Source organism: Sturnira hondurensis, unplaced genomic scaffold (assembly GCF_014824575.4).
Source record: "Sturnira hondurensis isolate 20B ecotype Veracruz unplaced genomic scaffold, ASM1482457v3 Scaffold0021354, whole genome shotgun sequence".
NCBI lineage: Eukaryota > Metazoa > Chordata > Mammalia > Chiroptera > Phyllostomidae > Sturnira > Sturnira hondurensis.
In genome coordinates, this window is record NW_028093985.1 from 1779655 (window position 1) to 1801839 (window position 22185).

Below are 22185 nucleotides of genomic sequence, written 5' to 3' on the forward strand. Positions count from 1 at the left end.
ACAGTTCTGTTAAGTAGACTGCTACAGGAACGAGGACTCCAGAACCTCAATGATTACAAAATTACAAAACAGGATTCCGTGTTTCCAGACTTGGGGGTTAGGGTGGGCTCTGCCGTGTGTTCTCTCCAGGTCCCAGGCTAATGGAGCAGCCAGCTTCCTGGCAGAGTTAAGGACACGGTAGGTCATGTGTTGGTTCTTAAAGCTGTGAAAAATGTCACCTGTATGTAACCAACCAAAACATGTGGAATGGTTTAAGTGAGAGCAGAGGATTGGGGTGGTGTGCTTGGGGCCAGAAGGCTGGCTTTTTTGCTAAGCATCCAGGTGGTGCTGGTGCTGCAGGCCCACTGGCCATGCTTCGAGTAGCACAACCAGAGATTTTCACTGCGGTGACTGGCTGATGAGTGTGCGAAGGCCACTACCTGAGTATCCAGTAGTTTGCCCTGGATCTGTAGAGGTTGAAAACCGATGGATTTCCGGGTCAGGCCTATCCCAGGGTGACCAGCTGAGGTTAATCCTGTTCACCTGCATCCACACTTTTTTTCAACCTCTGAAACATTTCTTTAGCCCATTTAAATAATTTGGTTTGTGTTGGTGGCTATGGATCAGTAAAGAATTTTCTTGTAATATCTTCAATATCCAGATAGGGTTATGTTACAGTTTCAAATGACTAAAAATTTGAGTTACAAAGGTTTGTCACACAATGCTAGTGGTGTCTGGCTGGGCCCCACTTTGCCCCAGGGACATCCTGTGGTCTGAACCTTAGCAGGCTCAGGACAGCTGGCTGGCTCTCTACACTTAAGTGGGAAGTGATGCACATTTCTTAATAACCAAATTTCATCAGCCAGGGCAGGTCACCTGCTTAGTCCGGTCACAGTCAAAGGGCTGGGGAAGCATAAACCCTCCCCAGAGCATGAGAGCAGTTCTTCTTAACCCAGCCTACCATATTACAATTTTTCTTCAATTGCCTGCAACTGGCCTGACTGGTACGTGTTTAATCACTGTACCACTTGTGTTATGTCTCATTGCTTATCATAACAATCCCCTGAAAAGAGCCACGTTGTACAGATAAGCCATCTTTAAGAGGTGAATGGCTCGTGTGAGGTCACAGCCCCTTAAGTAGCAGGATGAGGTTCATACCCAGGTCTGGACCTACTTAGAACTTTGGGCCCTGGCAGGCTAGAGAGACAGATGATTCTGAGCTGGCTGAACTTCTGATGTTGTCCACTATTAAGACCAACCCTGGGCCAAACTAGCTTTCAGCTGGACCTGAACCAGGGCTATGCTAATGAAGAGATAGACATCAATTTTGACCCAAGAACTCAAGATTAATACCCTCCATTTTTTTAAATCAAACTATATTTGGGGCATCCCTGTAATAACGAGGTGTGCACAGGGAAGAAAGCTACACTCTAAATTTCAGAAACAAGTTTAGAAATGGGCTCAAAAATTACCAAAGTTATCTAATTACTAAGCATTTTCTCCATTACATAATATGGGAATCTTTAGTATAGATTACCCACCCACCCCCCAAATATAGTCATTTTCTAAATATTTATTTACTTCTAGAGAGAGAGGGCGAGAAACATCAATGTCTGAAAGACACATCAGCTGCCTCTCGCACACCCCACACCGGGAACCTGGCTTCCAACCCAGGCATGTGTCCCAACTGGGAATCCCGCAGGGAACCTTTTGGTTCGCAGGCTGGCCACTCAATCCACTGAGCCACACCAGCCAGGGCTCTTTCTTTATTTTTCTTTTCTATTCTTTCTTTTTTTGAGAGGATGAATAACAGTTTCCAGCTTTTCCAATATAATTAGAAAAGTCTTCTATTCACATAACTTTTCATCACTCCAATCAGCACAGTCCTGAACACCATTTCCACAGCGAGTCCTGGGGATGCAGGCACAGTCAGCGAAGAAAACAGTTTCACAACTCCAGCCTGGACACTGTGGGCACTGTAAAACTAGACAGTTTTATTTATTTTTAAAAGCACGAAATATCCAGGTGGACTCAAAAAGATGCTAATGGGGATGAAAAGGCCCTTGGAATCGTAAAAGTATTGGTGAAAACTGTCCAAGGGGAAAATTGCAGATGCTTATTAAAGATTCTGCACACTTGAGTGAAAGAATTTATACTCTGAAAGCCAAGAAGAGTGCGACCTCTCTCATCTGCCTGCAAATAAGCCCACTGACATGCTGCATAAACAAGGAAGGGTCCGTGTGAGTCTGTATGTTCAGTAAGCCGGGGAGAGACCCAGTATTTGCTAATTGGCAGCTGGCAGGAAGAGAAGAATGTGTTTGTACTTTCCGCTTTTTGTTGCCAGCACATTGTTAGACAGCATGCACCTCCTGGCAGCATTTCTTTTTTCTACCTTCCCTGTTGACCAAGCAAAAGGCAAGAAATGAGCTCTGTCGTGTGCTATGTTTCCCATAAACGTTTTGTATACTGATGAAGGTCATGAGGTATTGGAACTGTATCTGTGGCCATGGCTTTAATAACGCAGCTTCGCCAGGCTGCTAGGCTGTCAAGGGCGCTGCACAGCGTCAAACCACCACAGGGAACACTGGGTGGCAGGGAGGAGAGGGAGGAAGGAGCAAAGAAATACCAAAGGTTAAATCAACAACAATAACAACAATCTTTGTGAGCCAAGGAATTCAACAAACTCTTCTTTGACCTTTACCAAAATTTCCAAAGAAATCCAAAAAGAATTTGACAGCAGACAAGAGTTTTCCATCAAGGTTAGTATTTTCCTTTGTTAATCTTTGCAAATCTGGCTTTACATACTTTTTGGTTAGAGATATAATTAACATTTGATAAATGTCAGCTATCATCCTTTTTTTTCCCGTACTCACTCCAAGATGCCCTGGCTAGCACTCTGTGTCCCAGCCAAAGCCACTTTGAGTTAGGCCACTCATTTCTAGAGAGGGCCACTGCTTTCTGACACATGTGAACCATTTTTAAACTCAGGAATAGAATAGACTTAGTTTTAAGAAAAGTCTTTATGTGATTAAGTTTTTAATCTATAATAAAAATTTTGTAAGCTCCTGGAAATGATGGAATTGCTTAATTATAAACTTAAATATCCAGAGGAAGTTTTCTAAGTATGGGTTAATTTGTATCATTGAACCCGTCAAAGTATCAATCACGCATTTTCATTTTTACCTGATTCATCTGCACAGTCGCCACAGTCGTTCCTCATGTCACACACCCTGTCCACAAATGTCCAAGTCTCCTGGTTGGGACACTTGAATATCAAGTTCTGTGGGAGACTGCTGGGCATTTGACCTATATTAAACAAAGGCATTATTTCTAACCAATCATTCATGCATGGTAATGTTTCAATTATCACTCTAAAGTTTAATGATTAGTTTCCAGTGCCTATGCCCTTGTTGTGATTCTTGTCCACCTCACCACAGTAGGCGGCAGACTCATCTTCACCGTGACTGCAGTCCAGCTTGCCGTTGCAAAGCAGGGACGGCGGCAGGCAGGCTGCCAGGTCCTCACACAGGAAGCCCGGGTGCTGTGAGGCTGTCTCGCACTGCCGGTGCGGCCAGTCTGGAAGGTCGTAAGACAGGGTCTGGGTGTTGACCTATGCATCTCCGACCCTGAACACCAAGCTTTAGTAATGTAATGGTCTGTGTCCTCCTCCCTGCTTCCTTCTTTCCATTGTATTTTTCTGTTATTCCTTCTCCTTTCCTTTTTCTCCCCCATTCTCTAGGCCTACTTAGCTTGCATTTCCTGCAATAGCACTGGCATTTGGGAAAACAAGTGTGAGCTCACTCCTACCCGAGAAGAAACTGAGAGTGCCTGGGAAGGGGAGTCAGCCAGTCCCGGCTCTGGCGTGAGTTTGCTGTGGACTAGTTCCATGGAGCCCCCTCCATTATCTTCTTAGCTAGAAATAGCAACAAGATAACTCGCTGAACGAACCTCTAAATGAGATCACTGTGTAAATGCAATGAATTTGCACACTGAGAAATGAGTGGGAGCTTTGTTAGAACAACGTGATGGTGTTTTTAAAAAATGTTTAATTATTATAAAAACTTGATGGTGCTCTGGCCAGGCAGCTCAGTTGGTTGGGGCATTGTCTCCTAAGACAAAAGTTTGCGAGTGCAGTTCCTGGCCAGAGTGCATACTTCGGTTGCTGTTAGGTCCCTGGTCACAGTGCTTCCTGAAGGCTACCAATCAATGTCTCTCTCTCACACTGATGTTTCTCTCTCTCTCATCGACAAATATATCCTTGGGCAGGATAAAAAATTATTTTTAATTTGGTGGAAGTTAATATGCACATAACAGATCGATAACACTTATATCCCAAACATATTTACACCTAAAATAATGTATTTCTGGAAAATTCTGGTTTGGTGTGTCGACTAGTTAAACAGGCAGGGTTAGCACTGGCGAGCGCTTGGTCAGGGTGCATCTTGCACCGTGAAAGTTTTGCAGTTGGGACCAGGGTGATAACTAATTGACGCATGACCCCAGCATTTGTGTTCCTCAATTCATGAGGCGCTTGGCATTGTGACTGTGACTGACTGTTCTCAGATTACTAACAGTATTTAACACCCGCCCAGCCTAATTTAATACTGAATTACATGCTCTTCCGTACTGTTCACCACTGTTCCCTAGTCTCCCTAATTACAGCGGAAACTCCTTACAGGTAGAAAGCACACCCTGTGTAGACTTTGGAGTTGGGAAGACTGGACTGGAACTTTGGCTTGTTGATTAACCAGCTATAGGACCTTGGGCAAGTCACCTAACTTCCCTGGGTCTCTGATCATAATGGCAATAACAGCAGCTACCTCGTGACATTATTGAAAAGAGTGAAATAAAGATAAGATGTATCAAGTGTCTAGAGCAGTGATGGCTCATACCAGGTGCCAACCACCTGTTATCAAAAGACTCACCCATTAAATACGGTTTTTATTTATTGCTTTGAGAGAGAGAGAGAGAGAGAGAGATCTACTTGTTTTTCCACTTATTTATGCATTCACTGGTTGATTGTTGTATGTGCCCTGACTGAAAATCAAACCCACAACCTTGGTGTATTGAGATGGTGCTTTAACTAACTGATCTGCCTGGCCAGGGCAGACTCACCCATTTGGGAAATAATATGGGGGATAATAAGTATACTCTCATTGGTTACGTAAGTTGTTGCCATGTCCGTCCCCTAGATGCATACTTGCAGGTTTTCCAGGGACTGCAAAGGTAATCCCAAGACCGATCACAGCAGCCAGAACTCCGAGCACAAGGAACGCCATGCAGGAAATCCAGAAGCACTGCCTGGTGGGGGGCCAGCGCTGGTCTGTCACAGCAAAACACACAACACAAAGGAGAACACGACTTCATCTCAGGGCGGAGGCTCGCACTGGGGAGGCTGTGTTAACTAGCCAGGTGTTCGTGCTCACCTCTGTGTGAAAGGCAGGAGCCACAGTCAGGACCTTAGACAGGTGCTGTGAGTTATAGCAGTGCCTCCAGCTTCTCATTCGATGTTTACCGGCCTTGTGATGAGTGAGTGTTCTCCCCCAGTTATGAAAATGAAGCTTTAACATGAAAGACAGGGCCAGCGAGCTGACATGACTTCCAAGGTTGATGCTGATGTCAGTGGGACTAGCTCACCTCAACCCTGGGTCTGTCTACTGTGCCAAGCTTTCCTCAAACTAGTTTTTCAGGTGGCCTACCTCAGTCATTGAAGGAAATGCAGATTCCTGGGCTCCACCCCTGACCTATGGAATCAGAACCTCTAGGGGGTTGAGGCCGGGGATCTGCCTGTTTTTTGAGCACTTACACACACCGAAGTTTGAGGGCTGCTGCCCTGTATCAAAAATGAAATGCAGGTTTTGATCTTGGGTTCCAACCAAACTTTTCAAAGAACACTGCTCCCTGGTTTCTGGAGTCAGCCCTCCTTGAAGAGCAAGAAAAGGCAGCTGCTTCTCTTTAGAGCGGCCTGGCGCCGGGGGAACTTGCCGGACTGGTTTTACTGGCACACCACAAAGAGAAAAACAGAGTGCTCAGTCTGCTCCCGGTCATTTTGTCCTACCACCTCCTGCAAACAGTGAGATGAGACTCACCTTGGTGCTTCTGAGGCCACCCATCCACCAGAGTTCCAAAATATCTCTGAAACCTTCAAAAGCCACAGTCTGCAGTCGTGGGTTGACCTAGGCTCCCATGGAAGGGACTGCCACTCATGTCCCTTGTGAGTGAGCAGCACATTTTTAAAGAGGAGAGATCAGATAGCCTCTTTGCATAGAAAACACCCCTAGACTCTAAGGCTTTTATACCTTTGGGATTACATTAACTATGAAAATTAACCCTAATGTCGAATGGAGCTTGAGAATCAGCAGCCCTGTCATGTAGCTGTGAATATGAACTTAGGCTTAACATTTTTAACATCACAGCCAGTCAGTGGGAGAAGCAGCAGCTGGAACTCAGCCAGATACTCCGTGCCTTCTTGCCACACCCAAAGCTGCCCCCCAAAATCTCACCCTGCTGACCACAAAACCCTTGCAAGCCTTTGCTCCTTAACCCGGAATCTCCTGCTCCTGGGGTCAATGTCCATTTGTCTTTCCAATAGTAGCTGCAACCTCTAAAATGTTCTTCATCTTCGATTTAGAAATGGCACATCAGGAACTCCATCCTATGCGCATAATTAATTGGATGTATAGAAAGCTATGTGCGGAATGATTTTTTACGTAGCACAATTTATAACAGAAAATGCTAAGTAGTCACTTTAAACATTAAACACCTGCCTATTAAAAATGGTAAAAAAATTCACTCAGTTTTATATATGATGGGTTCTCAAACATATAAAACAATTGCATAAAACCATTAAGCCTGACTACAAAGGCTGAGAGAGTTAGCAGTGGGTGTCTCTGGATTGTGGGTCATGTGTTCATTCAATTTCTCAGCAGACGTTTGTGGAGCCTGTGTGTCAGGCAGTGTACTAGGCTCTGTGGATGCCTGGGTGAACGAGATGGATGGACACAGTCTGCCCTCAGTGAACTTACAGTCTGGAGAACAATGTGAGTTTCCCCAGGGGGTGCTGTTGCATCAGAGTCACCAGGGGTGCTTCTTACAAATTCACTTTCTCCTTCACTCTTGAAGGTGGTGGTCTTCACTCACTCACTGAGTCTGGGATGTGGTTGGGGCAAAATAATTTTTTTTTAAAAAAGCTCCCATAGCCTTGGCCAGGTGGCTCAGTTGCTTGGAGCGTCATCCTGTGCACCAATAGCATTGCAGGTTTGATCCTGGGTCAGGGCGCACACCTAGGTTTCCGGTTTGGTCCCCAGTCAGGGCACACGCAGGAGGCAACAGATCGGTCCTCCTCTCTCTCCCTCTCCCTCTCTCCCTCTCCCCCTCTCTAAGATTAATAACATATCCTTGAGTGAGGATTTAAAAAATGCTCCCTTTGCTAGTATGATAGAAACTCTTCTAGAAAAGAGGTCTTCAGACTTCCATGATTATATCTCTTCAGTAAGAAAATAAATAAACAAAATAAAATTATCAGTCCCCCATAATGTATGAATATTTATTTATAAATCTATCCATGCCTGTACTAGTCCACTAATAAATGTATTCTATAGAGTAAAACCTTGCCCAAAGCTGAAATTTCAGAAGAGTGAAATTCTTCTAAATACGCTTGCTATATAAAAATACAGGTTCTTTATTTTCTTCCTTGCCCCCACTGAATCCTCCTGCGTGCCCTGTGTGAGTCATTTGAAAGTTCCTTCGCTGGTCTAAAGGACAAGGAAGAGAGACTTTACCGGGTCTCTGGGCCCTGAATCCATCTTAATTCAGCCAAAACAAACTAAGAGGGAGGGAGAAGGACTCGTGCAAGCTGCGACACGAACAGAGGGGCTTTCGCAAGGCCAGAAGGCCTGAGGGTCTGCATGGGCTCACCACTAGCGCGGGGCAGCACGATTCTGCGGGTGGGAGGTGGGGGGTTGGGGGCTGGAAGGTTGAGCTGAGGTTTCCAGAAGCTCTGCGTCTGCACAGCAGCGTTTCCTCCCTTGCTGCTGAGCCCCCACGGCATGCTAACTTCTGTACTGAAGAGGGCAGCAGAGAGCAACAGACGGGGTCTGAACTCTTGGGAATCTTTCAGCCCCGCAACCGGTTAGCTATCGTCACCCTTAGTGGCTCAGGATCCTCGTGGAGAGGAGAAACTGGAAGGGCCCGGGGAGACTCTTGTCTCTCCCTGTCCCATTCTATTTAGGAATGACTGGCCCGGACATGGTAAGCATTTGGAGTAAGGCCGCCACTTGCTCCTGCTATCGTGATTGTGTTTTCCTTCGTAAGCAGTTGGAGGATTGTCTAAGCACCTTCAAATACACTGTCTCATTCCCTTTCAGAGCGAGCCTCTGAGGTCAGTGGGATCTGCAGGACAGTTTTCCAGATGAGGAAACAGATTCCCAAACATGTGGACACTTGCCAAGCCTTCCATTGCTTGTTAGTGGCAGAGCTGGACTGAGACCCTTCTGACTGAAGGCCACTGGTCAGAGTGGAGAAAGGAGAGGGAGGGAGGGTGTGTCACTTCCATGGGGTGACAGAGCCTGTTGACAGAACTGCACCGTTGAGTTGAATCCTCCAACGGCTGGAAATATTAAGAGCTAATCCAAACCATCAGACTTGTTGGCTCCAACTCTAGCAAAGAAGGATAAACAACATCTTTCTACACTGGCATATGGCTCGGGATTATTTTTCTTTGCTTTTCCAGCTCATCAAAAATAAGCTTTCAACACCAAAATGTTTTATTGAAAATTTTCTAATGGGCTGCATTGTTTTGTTAGCCAAGCTTATCACAAGTGCACAAGTGTAGCATCTTTCTATCTGTGCTGCTAATTGGCTTCTTTCAAACCAAGTTGACATTTTAGTTGTTTTTGAACCACTGTCTTCTTTCCTTTTCATGAAATAGGTCATGCATTATTAGCTTCTTTGAAGATTGGCTGCCTTTTTAGGGACATTTTTATCATACTGATTTGTGTGTTTATAAAATATGTAGTGAGGACAGATGGACAGAAGGCTGGAGCAGAGAAGAAGGAAATAATTATCTGCCTGGTGCAAGTGTGGACTTGCAATTTTCCATGTAAGCCACAGACGATAAAAGGTCACACAAATATGGTGTGAGCTATTTAAGATAACAAGTTGTTTTGTGTCTGGTCTCAGCCTAGCAATAGTGATGCTGTCAGGCAGGGATGCTTGGGGGCATCCGAGTGGAGTGGTACCCCTTGTGCAGCCTCCCCCGCCATTTCCTCAGCCAGTGTTGTGGCTGGATCCACCCCGTAGTTCTTATTATGATCGCAAAACGTGTCTCAGCAACAACTACCAGGGAACTTGAAAAACAAGGTTTGTTACAATAAGTCCTACAGGGTACATGGCACATCCAGGGCCACAAATCAAGGTCACAAGGAGACACACACACACACACACACACCTGGAAGTCTCTAGGGACGTAGGGTTCTGCCTTAGTTGGGATTGGGGTGCCTAGGGTTTCATGGGTTCACTACTGGTGAATTCTTTTTTTTAATGATTTTATTTATTTATCCTTAGAGGGAGGGGTTGGGAGGGAGAGAAACACTGGTCGTTTCTGTTTGTAGGACAATGCCCAATACACTGAGCTTCTCCAGAATTACACACCAAGTCAGGGCACTACTGGTGAATACTAAAGCTAGGGTTAAATATAACATATATGGTTCTAGTATTATCATCTGATTCCCAATTAAAATAAACTCTTATAGATGTATCTTGCTTCAAGCAAGCCACTATGTATATCGAACTGTTCTGCATGGTGTGGGAAATGTAGCCCAGCTCCCACTTGGAAAGGCTAATGGGGAGTGGGTTCCAGCACACAGGTCCCATACCCACGGATCTGTTTTCCTGTGGGAAATCAGGCCTGCATTGTACCTAGGCTGCTATGAGGCTTGCTTTTGCTAAAACTCCCTCACCCTGGATTGAGGCAGAAAATGTTTAATGCATATCTTTAAAGTAATTTCCTCGTCTGCCCTAAACCTCCCAAGTATGGAGCATAACCAGTTCAACCACTTTTCCCCTTGATCTGCAAAATCCTTCTCTTAGAAGTAATTAGCAACATTCTTTCCTTTGTTATCTGTAAAAGGTAATCACCTATGGGGAACCAATGCATAGTAACTGAGGACCATCCTCGATGTAATGTGCCCAGAAAAGCAATAAAAGCTTGTCCAGGCAGAGGTCTCGGCCCTTTCTCTCACTTAGAGAGTGGCCATGCCATCCCTATTTCTCCACAGGACTTCTGTAGTCTGTGCAAATTTGTTTATTGGGCCACAACACATGGATTATGTCAGCCAGGGTCTGCATCAACTATCTATAATATTTCGCCAAACCTCAGGTGCTTTGAGGTTGTGGATTTTTTGACCCTCACCCTAGGCGTCAGTGGGAGGTTTCAAATTACTTCATCATGACTGTCACCTGGAGAGCTGTTCCTGTTCTCAGGGATGTGAGCTGATTTTAGAGAGCTTAAAATGAGAAAATAGAGAGTGCACTTTAAGTGGTTGGAGCAGGGTATATTTGCATAAAAGAAAAATTAGGGACTACTCCTTCGTTTTGCATACATTTCCCATAGCAGTCCCTCAGTGACTATGGTCCTGTAAGATACAACTAGGTTTGCTAAACCCCAGCTGATGTGCAGTGTTGAGGGAACATCACTATCACACAAAACAGGCCAGCTGTGCAGGCAAGCTGTGCTTATGCCCTGCTTTTCTCCTGCTGCAAGAAAAATGCTTGAGTTGGCCATAATTTCGTCCTCGTAACCTTTCTTTTTCTTTTTCCTTTTGCAAAATATATATAACAAAATTATTGATAGTCAGCATCTTCTCTTTCAAGTAAAAAAAATTAATAGCAGGGCCCAAAAGACAGGTTTAATGGTTTTGGTCCTTGGTATTTCAGTCTGGAAATGCCAGGGTACAGCCCTCTGTTTGGCCCTATCTTAGGCATGTTTGGAGCACAAGTGTGGGGGGCCTGCACCCTTTACTGTTTGCTGGCTGAGCAAGTCTTACCGCTCCGTGGGTCTGGGTTTCCTTGGTTGTCAGATGGAGATGTTTCCCAACCCTTCCAACCCAGGGGGACTCCTGGGTGAACCAGACAAAGTAGCTATTTTGGTAACTATTAAGAGCTTTATAGCAATGTATGACAAGAGGGACTGATAAAAATACACTTGGAGAGTGTTTTGGCAAATGCTGCAGTAGTAGACACGAATCTTTTAGGTTTACTTTTTTGGCTTTTAAAATAATTTGGAACAAAATCAGAGGATTGGATTGGAGTCTGTGCACTGCAAAGAATTTAGCCTATTTTTAGGGTTTAAAAATCATGACAACTTGTTGTTCTGTGGCACCGCCCTTGGTAATGGTACTAAAGTCCTGCTCAGGGAGTGGACACAGGTTTGGTGCACACGTGGCTGGGAAGTCAACTCCAATAGCGGCCTCAGCTTTGGATCCCAGGTTCACGTTTACCTGGCAAGTGGGTGGGGACCCTCTGAGGCAGTGCATTGGCTGCCCAAACTTCAGGCAGCCAATCCCTTAGAACCCAGGTTTACTCCAAAGCCAGGCCTCTGGAGGCCCAGGAGTAGCCTGTGCCCTGGGGGCCCTTTGGGGAGTGGACCCGGTCTGCCCGAAGCAGGTACAGGCGGACCCTTTCCTGAACTCTTCTGTGGCTGGTCAGTGGGGAATTTCTCTCTCCTTTCCCTTTCGATGGACATGGTCTGGAATAATCTCTGACAGGGACCGTGTGTGTGACCTGGCACCTGGAGATGCAGGAAATCTGACCCTCTAGGCCCCGTGGCTTGTGAACAGCCTGCTCAGGCCACTGTCACGGAAAGTCATTTTCAGCAGGAATTAAAATTCCTGCTGGCTTCTATTTTGTGAACAGTTCTGCCTATTTATAATTTTACAGGGTAAAATTTTTCAATGGGTCAACCATATATTTATTTTTATAAGAGACTATATTTATATATCAATAATTGTATTTAAATGTTTTCACAATGAAACTGTTATATATGCTAGTATATATAATATTTATGTATATACTCACACACGTATCAGTGTAAGCAATAATGACATTTGTGGAAAGTCGATTACAGAAAATGATTGTCGGTGGACGTCACTGAGCAATTCTTGCGCACGGCCTTCCGCCCTGGGAACTCGGGAGGTCCAAGTCTGACACAGGCGGCCAGTGCCACCCCCACCAGCGCAGTCAGTCGGGATGTACCTGCATCTGCCCCCCAGGTAAAGCTTCCCAGGGGCCAGAGTCCAGGAAACCCCTATTGGTACTTTAGGTTCCTGGAAGCCTTCAGCCAACACACAGAGGAGGGGACGTGACTGATGTCCTAGGGCTTGATGCCTGTTTGGCAGATCTTTGTATCTAAAATTTGTATTTTATTTTATTTTTCTAAGTAGAAACATCACCTTTTTTATGATCCAGATCTGAAGGGAGTTCCTTCTTGGCACTGGAAACAGAAGAGACTTCTGTCCCCTACAAGAGAAGGAACAGCTTTGACTTCACTGACACAGTGACTTACTTGGAGCACAGAACAGGCCCAGTGAAGTGCGACTTCCCTGAGGGAGGGTTGAGCCGAGCGCTCTCCTTGGGGGTCTCCTTCTCTGGAGGTGCTCAGTGAGTGCTTGTGGAACAGAGGTGATGGGCAGGGTTCAGGCCTTTAGGAAGCAGATGCCAGGCTCAGCAGGAATAATTTGGTCCTGCTTAAGACAGTCTACAAAAACTGTATAAGAAGGGGGACAATTGATTTCCCAAAGTAATTAATCTGTCAGCATAGAGGAAGTTGTAACACAGGCACACCTGGTGCCCTAGCCTGACCAGCCAGACTTGTCTGGTTGGAGCAGCTGAGTTGTATGGGGTCGGGGCTCTTCTCAGGGAAGCTTTGTGCAGGAGGCTGAGGCAGCGAGAGGTGGAGAGAGTGTGGCGATTGTCTCTGGTGGTGGTCCTCTGAAATCTGGAAACATACTGAGCCCCAGAGAGGGCAGGGTGGGGGGAAGGGGAAGGTGGGGGAGGGGTTGGGACGGGAAGCATGACTGGGGCTAAAGGACCTGTTTTCAGGAAAACTCCTTGTACTCACGTGGCACAGTGGGACACAGCCTGGGAGGTGGGGTGTTCTTTTTCTTTGTAACCACCCAAATTCTTTTTAAAAAGATTTTATTTATTTTTAGAGAGGGGAAGGGAGAGAGGGAGAGAAACATTAATGTGCGGTTGCCCCTTATGGGGTCCCTACTGGGTACTTGGCCTGCAACCCAGGCATGTGCCCTGACCTGGAATCGAACCAGTGACCTTCAGATTGCAGGCCGGCGCTCAACCCACTGAGCAACACCAGCCAGGGCACCCACCACCCCAATTCTTAACATTAGAAACCAACTCTGGTTACACAGAGAAGGAATTGACTGAAAAGCTGCTGGTTCAGAAGTATATACCAAGAGGCCTTGAGAAGCAGGCTAGACAAAGGCCAGGAACAAGGGAGTCCAGGCAGCTGCAAGGCCACAGCCCGAATCTTGCCAGTGAGACAGGGCCATCATGTCTTGCACAGTATCTACTGCTCCCAGAAACTGAATATTGCTGTGGTTGCCACGGTCACTGCCCTGGGCCCTACTGTTCTTACTGCTTTGAATCAGTAGCTGCCGTCTCAAAAATCTGGGGTGAGTGCATCTGATGGGTTAAACCTCCATCACACACTTGCACTCTAGGTGCAAAGGAGGCTGGAAGGGAGGAGATGGTAAAGGGAAGCCAGGGAAGAGAGCACCGGGACTTCTTGTCCTTTTTACAGGGAGGTGATTCGAAATGTTGTTTTGGGAACAGTAGTCTCCGCAGAAGTAATGTATGCCTGCTCTGAAAAAAATTAACATAAAGCCAAATGACAAATTGGTTTTGGAATAAACTTCCTGGAATGCCTCATTTAAGATGAATCAGCCAGTATCTATTCACTTACCTTTATGCACAAAAGAAGAAGAGAGAAAGGGAGTCCTAAGACTATTGTTTTTGACAAAGAATTAGGTGGCAGTTTAAATCTTCTAAAGTTACAAATCCTCATGTGAATAGAGTTCTCCAGGACAGCCAGTCAGCGCACAAGCCTTTTAAAGATGAAAAGCCATGGTTTGCAGGAAGGACACCAAACTTTGAGTGCCAGATATCTCAGAAAAGGACCTTTTACAGACAACCTCGTGAGGAGGCTTTGTGGTTACCTAATCTACTATAGGGTATCATTCTTGTGAATGTTTCAGCCTCCAAATTTATCTGAAATTATTTTTTAAATTATCGCTTAGCAATTTTATCTTTTACACTGGCCCTTTTCTACCCAAGTTGTTCAGATAGGCTGACATTTCTTTGGGGGAATTTTCTGTTCTCCATTTTCATCTATATACTTTGGGTGGGTGTGGGTCCTAATGAACTTATACTAATCACCAAATACCCTCCACTCGAGCCACCTAATTGAATTAAGGATGGGCACAAGACCTAGTCAGAAAGGGAGACAGAGGCATAAGAAGGGAGAGAGGAAGAGAGAGAGAGAGACAGAGAGACCCCAGGACTTGGGCAGAGTAGCCATCTCTCTGTCTCTGGAAGGCACGGAGTGGGGAGGTGAGGCCTGGACTTGCTGGAGTCTCTGGGTGAAGCTAACCTTGCGGAAGGCAGGAGGAAGAGAAAGGAGGAAGTGAGACCCTTGATAACATTGTTTCAGATGCTGGATCAGGCTCTGCCTGAAGCTGTGACTACTTATGGATGTTTCAGTTATGTGACCCAATAAATGTTTTCTATTACATGCATGATTGGGTTCTAGTTCTTGCAACAGAATTATTTTTAATTTATACACTGGCAAAATATATAACAAAGTATTCCTTAGTATATGAGTATTTCTTAGTACAGAAAGTATTCCTGCAAGAGTTATTGAGAAAAACACAGCCCCAGCCTGGAAGAAAGTATTTGTAAAAGGCATATCTGACAAAGGGCCAATATGTTTTAAAACCCAACAATAAGAAAATAAACAATGGGGATGGAGGTCAGGGCAGAGGAGGGCAAAGGGAGAGAAAATTGGGACAACTGTAATAGAATAACAAAAAAAAACCCTCAAAAAAACAAAACAAAACAAACAACCCTAAGTATGTATGGTGCCAGTGGGTACTAGAAATATTGGGGGAAGCACTTCATAAGTTTATGATTGTTTAACCAGTATGCTGTACACCTAAAACTAATACAAAATAATATCGCGTGTAAGCTGTAATTGAAAAAAGATATAAAAGTAAAGCAAAAAAATGCAGTACATCATTAAGTTAAAAAATAAATAAATAAACAATAAACAAACAGAAAAAAGAAATAAACAACCCAATTTTTAAAAATGAGTCAAAGGCCTTAACAAAGAAGATATGTAGATGACCAATAAGCATGTGAAAGGATATCATCAGGGCAATGCAAATGAAAACAACAATAACTGGCTGATATAGCTCAGTAGATTGATCACGGGCCTGCAAACCAAAGGATCGAGGTTCGATTCCCAGTTCCCAGCAGGGGACACATGAGAAGAAACCGTACACTGATATTTCTCTCCTTCTCTCTTTTCTTTCCCTCTAAAGATAAATAAAATCTAAAAAATAAATAAATAAAACACTTATAAAAAATTTAAAAAACAACAACAATAAGATATCACTAAACACCTGTAAGAATAGCCCAAATCTGGCACACTGCCAACACTGAGTGCTGGGGAGGATGTGGAGTGTCCGGACCCTCACTCATCGCTGGTGAGAAAGGAAAATGGTATAATGACTTTGGAAGACAGTTGGGCTGAAGCTAAACATACTGTTAACATATGATTCAGCAGCTGCACACCTGAGTATCTACCCAAAACACTTGGAACGTAGGTGCCCACAAAGTCCCGCACGCGGGGGTTTATGCGGCTTCATTCCCAACTGCCAACGTTGGGAAATAACCAAAATGTCCTTTCATAGTAAACAAATAAATACACTGTTATATCCAGACAACAGAATATTATTCAACACTGAAAATAAATGAACTACCAAGTGATGAAAATATTTGGAGGAACCTTAAATGTGTGTTTCTAAGTGGACAAAGCCAGTCTAAAAAGGCTATACTTAATGCTGAACATTGAATTTAAATCTACCATCTTGCTATTTGTTTTCATTTGTCCCGTTTAATTGTTTTGTTCCCATATTTTTGTCTCCTGCCTTTTAAAAGAATTTTATTTTCTATTACAATATTATTCAATATGAATAACATTAAATATTATTTCATATTAGATTCAGGTATACAGCATAGTGGTTAGATAATTATATAATTTACAAAGTGACCCCCCCAAAATTCAAGTACCCACCTGGCACTGTACATAGCTGTTACAATATTATTGATTGTATTTCTAGGCTTGCTTTACACCCATGGCTATTTCATAACCACCAAATTGTACTTCTCGGTCCTTCCCCTCTTCCATCCATGGACCCGACCCGGTCCCATCTGCCCGCCATCAGTTTGTTCTCTGTGTCTTTTGGTTCTCCCTTCCTTTGAATTAATCGAGTATTTTTTTTTATTCTACCATTTTATCTTTTTGGTTACATACCATCCTTTTGCTCATCTGCTTTAGGTGAGCCCTGGTCAGGGCTCTCCAATGTGAACTGCGTATGTTTTGCATTGGTTCCTCTTTTTTTTTAATTTTTTTTATTTATTTATCTTTAGAGAGGAAGGGAAGGAGAGAAATATCAATGTATGGTTGCTTCTTGTGAGTCCCCCACTGGGAATTGGCCTGCAACCCAGGCATGTGCCCTGACTGGGAATTGAACCTTGATCGTGTGGTTTGTAGCCCGCGCTCAATCCACTGAGCTACACCAGCCAGGGCCTCTTTTCCCTCTTAATGAAATGCCAGTGCTTCTCTGCACTCAGCCCAGATGCAGCAACAGATGCGGGCCCACGGGGGAAGGTTACGACTGGTGGGTGCCCTGTGATCTTGGCCTCCAAAGCTGCTTCAGGAATGGGCATGTGACCCAATGGCAGGCAGTGAGGGAGACTAAAGGAAAGGCTTTCTGGGGGCTTCTGCGGATGTTCCTCCTTACTCTCCAGAAGGGGTAGGGACACCTCTTTCACTCACTCGAATGGACAGAAATAAAGGAGCCTATGGCCCCTGCTGCTGTTGGAAGCCACGCTATGAGCCCTGAGGGGAACCAGACTTAGGATAAAGCTGAGCTGTGGCCAGTGGAGTGCCGTGGTGGAAGAAACCCGAATCTCACTTAACATCATTGAGCTGTTCCATCAACCCACCTTGAAGTCCACCTAACTGGTCATCCTCCTTCATGGACAAATGCATTAACTTCTTTGTTTAAGCTATCCTAAGTGGTTTTTATTTCACAGCTGAAAGCATCCTAAGAGGTACAAGAAGTACACATTACTTTTATATTCACAAAAGTAAGATAAATTTTTAAAATGCCAAGGTATTGGGCATTCTGACCTTGGCTTCCAGCAGAGATAATTCTCTTCCTCAAGGTCCCTCCTTCAACATTAAGTTTTCTTATCTACTCCCTGGCATTAACTCTGTTATCTCTTGCCTCATTGTACTTGGTGCTCACCTAATTTTTACTGTGCTGTCTCCGTGACAAGGTCTCCGTAGCATGGTGGCCATAGCCCCAGTGTGTAGCACGAACCTTGACATTTGGGCTCAGCTTTCTCTTAAGATGACAGTGGTTGATGTTTTTAATTTTTTCCCAGCTAGGAAGCTATGTGAGAGCTGACCAAGTACGCAAAGCTCTCTCAGTGCTCCCCTTTAACATCTCAGCAACATAGGCAAAGCGACATTATCTTTTAAGGAAAAATCTGCCCTGGCAGAGAGGGGCTCATTCTTGGGAGAGGGCGGTGAGGCCAGCCTGTGGTGCAGCGGGGGGGAACGGGCTCTTCCTGAAATACTGACGACGGCCTGAAGCAGCTGAGGGACCTGTGATACAGGGACACACACAGCCGACCCCATTCTTGTTGACAGTCTCCTCGGCAGCAGGGCAAACACCGGGATAGCCAGGGGACGGGGCAGAGGAGGAGGTTCCCTAACAGACGTGCGCCATGGAGGGCGGGCTACCTGGCTCTGTGGATGAACTCTGGGAGCTGGCATGAGTACCAGAGGGCCAGGGCTTCAGGTGACACTTGGATCCCCACGGAAATCCTAGAACAAAGGAATAACAAGAAACCTCTGTGATGGGTTGGCACAAATTGTTGTCCTGGATGCTCAGGACTCCTTTTTATCTAAAAGGTAAGCAAGGAGAGTAAACAATTGTGAGACATCAGAAGCGAGCTCTTTCAGAAACACAGATTAATAATGGATGGTTGGTCATAACGAACATCTCATTGAATGACAGAAGGTGAATTACTCACAGTAGGTGAGATTAGTATTTTGAAATTCTTTGTCATACAGGCTTAAAAGGGAACATGTTTATCTTTACAAAAGAATCAGAGCAGGTACCAACAAGTCTTCTTTCATAAGAACCTAGTTTGTAGATAAGGTGCGCAGCAACGTGACAAGCAAATGGTAGCACATGCGTAGTGATGTACTGGTCCCCCCAGCCAGGAGCTGCGGTATTGCCACCAGAGCAGTGGTTCTCTGCCCTGAGTGTAACGCTAGCTGTGACTGGACCCCCATGTGGCACCCTGGACTAGTATACCAGACTGCCGGGGGGAGAGGCCCAGGCCTCAGCTTCTAAACCTCTCCAGGTTCCATTGTGCATCTCAGGCTGAAAACCACTGGGGGGAACTTCCACCTCTCCAAGATCCACAGCCCTGCGATTCCCCTCAGGACATACAGGTTTCTGATGCGCTAATAGAGGACTGATGTTAAACACAGCAGAACAACTCACATATGAGAAGCCCAGTACTAGGCATATTAAAGGTTTGAACATACCTTAGTTAGCACATGCTGTTTTTTAACTTGGGCTCAGGACGTATGGGAAGAGGGGAACTACTCTTGAGCAAAGCCAAACTTGCCCTGGATTCACTATGGGAGGTCTTCAGGGCTGGGGCAGGCAGGGCGCCAGGTCTGTGTGGGTGTCACCTGAATTCTCAGGGACCAGCCCCAATTTAGGACAGGGTGAAGGCTCAGTAACTGGGTGCTGAAGGACTGAATGACAGGTAGAGGGAATTTCTTGTCTCAAACATTTAACCTTTTGGAGAAGAGATGGTGGACAAAAGACCAACTGAGCACCAGAGAGATACTTTCGATGCTTTCTTTCCAGGAGTTGACTTTGGAATATGAAATATATCCAACTATTCTCAGCAGATAGGAGAAAGGAAATTAACAGAAATACATAAAAATGTAAGATGCTTCCCAGGCTCATAAAGTCACATGAGTGAATCCATCTGCATGGAGAGCAATGTCACTGAATTTGTGAATTAAAAAAAAAATGGGTAAAGGTATCTATCATGGTCTGTACTCTACTTCACAGAGTGGAGCACTCAGCAAGCAAGGAGTTTGCAGTCTATTCCCAGGGGAATAATTATGTGTCTGATGGTTATTTCAATCCGCAGAGCATAAAACCAGCAATCAGTCCTTGCTTCCAGTCACCAACATGGTGATAATGCAGGTGACTCAGTTCCTGTGGCCGCAGCTAGTGTCACACAGCTCTGACTGTGACAGAAAAGGCTTTCGTGTCTGACGGGGAAAATGTGCAAAGGACAGAACCAGCCTTTGACACTTTCTTTACTCAAAGAACATTTATGCAAATCTCGCTGGGCTGTACCCCTTTTCTTAAATAATTGTATTTCCTGTCAAAACATATACCCCCCCGAAATTTCAATCACATTACACTCCTTTTTCATATCTTCAGTGTTATTTAAAAACTAATACACACAGATTGTAAAGCTCTCTGAAAAATAAAATGTGAAAATCTGCTGTTACCACTTCGAGTTATATCAACGGTGCCCACTCTGCGGGAGTAAGGCGGTAATTTCCGAAGCTCTCACTAGGTGTGCTAATATGAGAAGCCCTGTCACAGAAAAAACTTCAATAGTAAAAGGAAGAACGCTTAATTTAAGAATTTTATAATAGCCAGAGTTTTTTCTGCTTTTCATGCTAGTTTTACTCACTTTACAACTATCCGATCCCTTAACATATTGTTTGTCAAAAAGGAACTCACTCAGCATGTATACGAATACATCCCATGCCACCCACTGGGAACTTAAATATTGAATGATATAACCTGCAAAACATATCTAAATAGGTATATAATGCACATCCACATAGCCAGTTTGCTGTAATAAAATACTTAAACTTTTACTTTTTTGTATGTATAAAGATAAAAAGGTATAACATGCAGAGTGTTTACTAAAAATCAGTAGGCTATTGGTATTTTAAATAAAAGTTAAAGCTACCAATTTAAATCTTTATAGTTTAATGGTTAACATCATCCATTATATTTTCCTTTAAAAACATACATTTTTCAAGCTATTGGCAATATATTTTTAACATTCAAGAATGCTAAAATTGCTAACCTTTTTCATTCAGGTCTCCAGTTCCCAGCACTTTTTACTGTGGAGTGAATTATGCAGTCCTGTCAGGAGGGTGGCGTAGGAGAAGCGCTGTCACCCACGTGAGGACGCCTCTGCTAGTTTGCTCCGCAGCTGCAGAAAGAATGGTGATTACACGGTGATCGCCTTACCTGCAGGCTGGCCTCCAGTGCCGTATCCAAAAAGGTCAGGGCCGCAGGTCTCTTCAGTGTCCTGAGAGAGGAAAGCTCCCCAGAGGTTCTGAGTGAGACCTGCCATTTGATTCTCTATTTACTGTTCAGGGAAGGTCCCAGACTTAGTGCAGTAACATGATAATTAAGATATTTCTGTCTGGTGATTTCTGACTTGTAGAAATAAAATAATTTCTGACTTGTGGAAAAGATCCCCAATTGACAGTTTATGTTGTTCACAGCCCAGCAGCCTCCTCTAAGGTTGCCCCAAATACCCAGCTTCTCAAATGCTCTCAGAGCCAGTTTTCATATCTTACATTAATAAGTTGAGCCCTGGCTGGGGTGACTCAGTAGATTGAGTACAGGACTGTGAACTGAAGGGTCGCTGGTTCGATTCCCAGTTGGGGCATATGCCTGGCTTGTAGGCTGGGTCCCCTGTCGGGGGCATGTGAGAAGCAGCTGATGGATGTACCTCTTGGACGTTGATGTTTCTCTCTCTCTCTCCCTCCCTTCCCCTCTCTTTAAAAATAAATAAATGAAATATTAAAAAAATAAGTTAAAGTATTTGGCACATGCTTATTTTATGGTATGAGAGAGTCATACCATCTTTTGAAAATTACATTTTATCAGTTTTGAAGACCATGCAGTAAGATAGTCGAGAGGATTTGAGAGGATTTACCTGGTGGAGACAAAAGAACTGATTTACCCAAACATCTTTTCTTGGCTTCTGCCCTGAATTTTGAATGGTAACAGAACTTAACTTTTCTGACTCTCTAGTTCTTTTTTCCCTTTCTACTGATATTATGCATGTGTTTTTATTTCTGGCCTGTACATCTTCAAGGAGTTAGTCAGCATGGGTGGCAGGAACTATTGGTGGCTTTTTTTTATGCTCTGTTTGGTGATGTCTGTTGAATGTACAAGGTTGTCCAGAAGGTATCCAGCCATGAAATATGAAAAAGAGATATTTATTGAAGATACAAGAAACACTGTACATAGGACAATGATGCCTCAGTCCCCTTCAAAGTAGGCACCTTGTGACTCGGACTCTGACCCATAGTGTCAGCAGCATTGTGCCTGAGACGAGACAAGCTCACACGGATTACCGAGTCGGTGGAGGGAAGGGACAGCTCGGCCACTCTCTCATGAGGAAAGGGCCCTGACCCTTGCCTTAATAGGTTTTATTGGCTTTAATTTGCATGGAAAGCTCATCAATCATTGTCAGGTAGTAATGATCAAATAGATAACATTCAAAGAACTCTGAGAGCCTATTCTGAGTCAGAGTCAAATAGCTAAAGGGCCATAAAACTTTGGGGGAAAAAAACTCATTTCAGCCTTGAGCCCTTATCATTTAAATTGAAGGTATCAGCAAAGCAGGTTTCATAGGACTTTATGCATTCTCTTAGGCCTGATTGCCCTGGGGAACCTACCCTTTCCAGCACAGGGCCGCACCCACCTCTGGCAGTGTTTCAGGCTTAGGTCGAGCAGGGGAAGTAAGGCAGCCAAGAGTTTA

General features: G+C 44.5%; 1 protein-coding gene across 4 annotated transcripts; it reads right to left on the reverse strand.

The window, feature by feature from the left end:
* Positions 1 to 1782: 1782 nt before the first annotated feature.
* Positions 1783 to 20744, reverse strand: LOC118977397 (low-density lipoprotein receptor class A domain-containing protein 1-like). 4 transcript variants are annotated; one of them, XM_037032378.1, is made up of 7 exons: positions 20658 to 20744; positions 18089 to 18172; positions 12429 to 12495; positions 5180 to 5302; positions 3412 to 3555; positions 3163 to 3285; positions 1783 to 1963 (listed from the first exon to the last, which is right to left on the reverse strand). In XM_037032378.1, exons 2-7 carry the CDS (start codon positions 18119 to 18121, stop codon positions 1827 to 1829), a joined length of 627 nt encoding a protein of 208 aa, XP_036888273.1. In that variant the 5' UTR covers positions 18122 to 18172; positions 20658 to 20744; the 3' UTR covers positions 1783 to 1826. The 4 variants fall into 4 exon arrangements, with proteins under 4 accessions (XP_036888273.1, XP_036888272.1, XP_036888274.1 ...); XM_037032377.1 differs by lacking the exon at positions 20658 to 20744 and adding an exon at positions 20491 to 20629; XM_037032379.1 differs by lacking the exon at positions 20658 to 20744 and adding an exon at positions 20434 to 20456.
* Between the last annotated feature and the right edge of the window lie 1441 nt (positions 20745 to 22185).

Excerpts from the sequence above, each read along its gene's own strand:
- LOC118977397 (XM_037032378.1), bottom strand. The coding sequence starts at position 18,121 with ATGCCAGCTCCCAGAGTTCATCCACAGAGCCAG. Across the intron at positions 12,496-18,088 it reads GAGTTCATCCACAGAGCCAG|GGGACAGAAGTCTCTTCTGT; the intron begins GTAGCCCGCCCT and ends CTTCTCTTGTAG. Across the intron at positions 3,286-3,411 it reads TGAGTCTGCCGCCTACTGTG|GTCAAATGCCCAGCAGTCTC; the intron begins GTGAGGTGGACA and ends TGTTTAATATAG.